This window comes from Belonocnema kinseyi, chromosome 1, assembly GCF_010883055.1.
Source record: "Belonocnema kinseyi isolate 2016_QV_RU_SX_M_011 chromosome 1, B_treatae_v1, whole genome shotgun sequence".
Taxonomy (NCBI): domain Eukaryota; kingdom Metazoa; phylum Arthropoda; class Insecta; order Hymenoptera; family Cynipidae; genus Belonocnema; species Belonocnema kinseyi.
Window position 1 is genome coordinate 7,948,321 of NC_046657.1, and position 3,515 is coordinate 7,951,835.

The 3,515-nt window shown below is 22.7% G+C and overlaps 1 protein-coding gene across 2 annotated transcripts in view; it reads right to left on the bottom strand.

Annotated features, from left to right (window-relative positions):
* LOC117168340 (zinc finger protein 23-like) overlaps window positions 1–3,515 on the bottom strand; it is a 35,922-nt gene that overhangs the window by 16,198 nt on the left and 16,209 nt on the right. For both annotated transcript variants that reach the window (XM_033353922.1, XM_033353929.1), the window contains exon 4: window positions 982–1,332. In XM_033353922.1, coding sequence (XP_033209813.1) covers window positions 982–1,332 — 351 coding nt within the window. The remainder of the gene's footprint in view (window positions 1–981; window positions 1,333–3,515) is intronic.

A 3,515-nucleotide genomic window follows, 5' to 3' on the forward strand; every position in this document is an offset into this window, starting at 1 on the left:
CTTTCACAATTCTGAAGAAGCTTCTAAATTTTTTATTTGAAATCTGCAAAAATCTACATTTTATTTCAAATTAGGCTGCCATTATTTGCACCGAAATTTCAAATGTAATAATTAAAATAATTGAAATATTTTTAATAAATTTTTATAACATCTTTGAAATCATTGAAATCTTTGTAAAATGTTTTGAAATATTTGTTAAAAGGTTTAAAATTTTTTTTAAATCTTCCAAACAATATTAAAATCGTTTCAAATCTTTACAAAATTTTGAAATCTTTGAAATCTGATGTACTGTACCATTTTGGACATATTTGAATTTGAAATATTTATGACACTTTTATGAAATCTTTGAAATATTTTGTATTCAATTGTAATTATTAACATATTTGAAATATTTAAAAATTTTGGTAAGATCTTTAAAATCATTGAAATCTTTTGAAATATCTGTAAAATGTCGAAATTTTAAATTCTGTTTGAAATCTTTTGAAATCTTCTAAACAACTTTGAAATTGTTTAAAATCTTTCAAATTTTATGATATTTTAAAGAAATCCTTTAAATATTTGTGAAGTATTTTTTGTATTTACTTAAAATAGTTAAAATATCTGAAATCTACAATTTTAAAATATTCAAAATCTTAACAATTATTTTTTAACCTTTTGAAATCTGATTGGTACTCAAAAAACCGAGTGCTCAGCCTTCGAAAACTGTTTTAAAAGCAAAACAAAAATTCAAATTCAATATTCTCGTGAGAAATTTAAAGAGATTTCCAGGTTTTCAAGGTTTAAACAAAATTCGAGAAGAATTTCAGTTTTTCAGGCTCGCTTGGATATTTTCTTTTACAAAGAAAGACTAATTTGTATTAATTATTAAATTGCAATTTAAAAAGAAGTTATTCTCGAAAAAGTTTTCTGACTTAAAAAAAAAAAAAGAAAACAAAAATTCCCTGGCATTTCCAGGTATATTAAATTCAATTTTTCTTTTACCTTGACGCCTTCGGCATTCGAGAAGAATTTCTCAATCATTGAAGATTTTGTTGCGACTGGTTGCGGATCCCAAAATCGTTCGATCTGAACAACTTTTCGGGTATAAAGTCTTCCCTCGCTGTCGATACATTCCTCGGTTCGGAGAGTGTTCATCGCCTGACGAGGACGTTTCGAACTTTTTTTATTCGACTCTTCGACTGGATTCGACGCGTTTGGAGTTGTCAATTCCTCATATTGCTGTTCCGCCATTTCCAAAACAACTTCCTGTCCATCATGGTATTGTTTTATGTGATCGAGAACTGAATTGAAGCTCATTGAACAACTACTGCAACTGTAGAGTGAATCCGATTCCTAATCGAGAAAAAAAAAACTCGATAAGTTTAAGTAAATTTTGAGCGTTTAAAAGGGGGTGCCGTTTTAATCAAAATTCTTTTTTTCTTTTTTTTTTTTTTTTATTACAAAAAAAAGAAGAAGTATCAACCAAAGATAAAACAGTTTAATTTTCAGTTTAAAAAATTAATTCACGACCACAAACAATTTTAACAAAAGTAATGAATTTATTTTAAATCAAAAAGATTAATTTTCAAAAAAGAAGATTAATTTTCTATAAAAAAAATACGATTTTCGAACAAAAGGCATGAATTTTCATCTAAAAAAGGGACATTTTAAACCAAATAATTCAAATTATCAGTAAAATAGATAATATTTCAACTAAAAATGAAAAAATTAAATTTTATTTTAAAAAATTAATTTTCATCCAAACTAATCAATTTAAAAACAAGAAGATTAACTTTTTATTCAGAAGAGTAATTTGACCAAAAAGATTAATTTCTACAAAAACAGACGAATTTTCAATTAAAACTGATAATTTTTCAACCAAAAATCAAATAGTTAAATTTTTAATTAGAAAAATTATTGTTCAATCGAGGAGATGCATTTTCAACTAAAATGATGAATTATTCAGTTGGAATAGTTACATTTTCAGGCCAAAAATAATAATTTTCAAACAAAAAAATTGTAATTTAAACAAAAATAGTTATATTTTCAAACAGAGTGATGATTTTCAACTAAAAAGATTAATCTCTACAAAAAAGACAAATTTTCAATTAAAAAATATTTCTTTTCAACCAAACTATTAATTTTTTACCAAAGAAGTGGATTTTTCAACCAAATACTTGAAATTTGAACTAAAAAATATTAGTTTTGGACCATAAATAGAAGTTAAATTTTGAGTAACAATGATTTTTTCACAAAAAACAACAAATTTTTGAAACAAAGTAATGTATTCATAACAAGAGAGTTCAACTTTCAACCAGGTAGTTTTATTTTCAACAAAAAAGATGAATTTTCAAACAAGATTAATTTTCAAAAAATAAAATTACGTTTCCATAAAAAAAGACAATTTTCGAACAAAAAACATGAATTTTCAACAAAATAATCTAATTCTCACATTAAAAAAGCCAATTTTCAACCAAATAGTTCGATTTAGAACTAAAATAGATACACTTTCAACTTGAAATAAAAAAATGAAATTTTATTTTTTTTTAATTCATTTTTAACCAATCTGAATATTTTTTCAACTAAAATGATGAATATTTAACTGGAACAATTGAATTTTCGAATGAAAAGATTAATTTTAAAACAAGAAGATTAACTTTTTATAAAGAAGATTAATTTCTATAAAAAAACGAATTTTCAATTAAAACTGATAATTTTTCATCCAAAAAATCAAATAATTAAATTTTTAGTTACATTTTCAGGCCAATAATAATGTTTAATTAACAAATGTTTAATTTAAAAAAATTACTTTTCAACCAAAACTGGAATTGTTGAATCTTCAGTTTAAAAAATTAATTTTCAAACAAACTGATTAATTTTTTACCTAAAAAGTTTATTTTTGAACCAAGTACTTTCATTTTCAACCAAAAAGATTAATTTTCAAAAAATACTATCACGTTTCAATGAAAAAATACAATTTTCGAACAAAAGAAATGAATTTTCAACGAAATTGTAGAATTTACATCTAAAAAGGGCAAATTTTCAACAAAATAGTTCCATTTATAAGCAAAATAGATCAATTTTCAACTAAAAACAAAAAAATGAAATTTTATTTTAAAAAATTAATTTTCAACCAAACTAATCAATTTTCCAATAAGAAGATTAATTGATTTGACAAAAAAGATTAATTTCTACAAAAAAAGACGAATTTTCAATTAAAACTGATAATTTTCCAACCAAAAAATCAAATAGTTAAATTTTTAGTTATAAAAATTATAGTTCAATCGAAGAAATGAATTTTCAACTAAAATTATGGAATATTCAGTTGGAAAAGTTACATTTTCAGGCCAAAAATAATAATTTTCAACCAAACAAATTGTAATTAAAAAAAAAATAGTTAAATTTCCAGATCAAAAATAATAATTTTCAACTGCAAAAATTAGAATTAAAACAAAAATAGTTACATTTTCAAAAAAAGTTATGAATTTGCAATTAAAAATTATTTCTTTTCAACCAAAAATGGAATAGTTAAATTT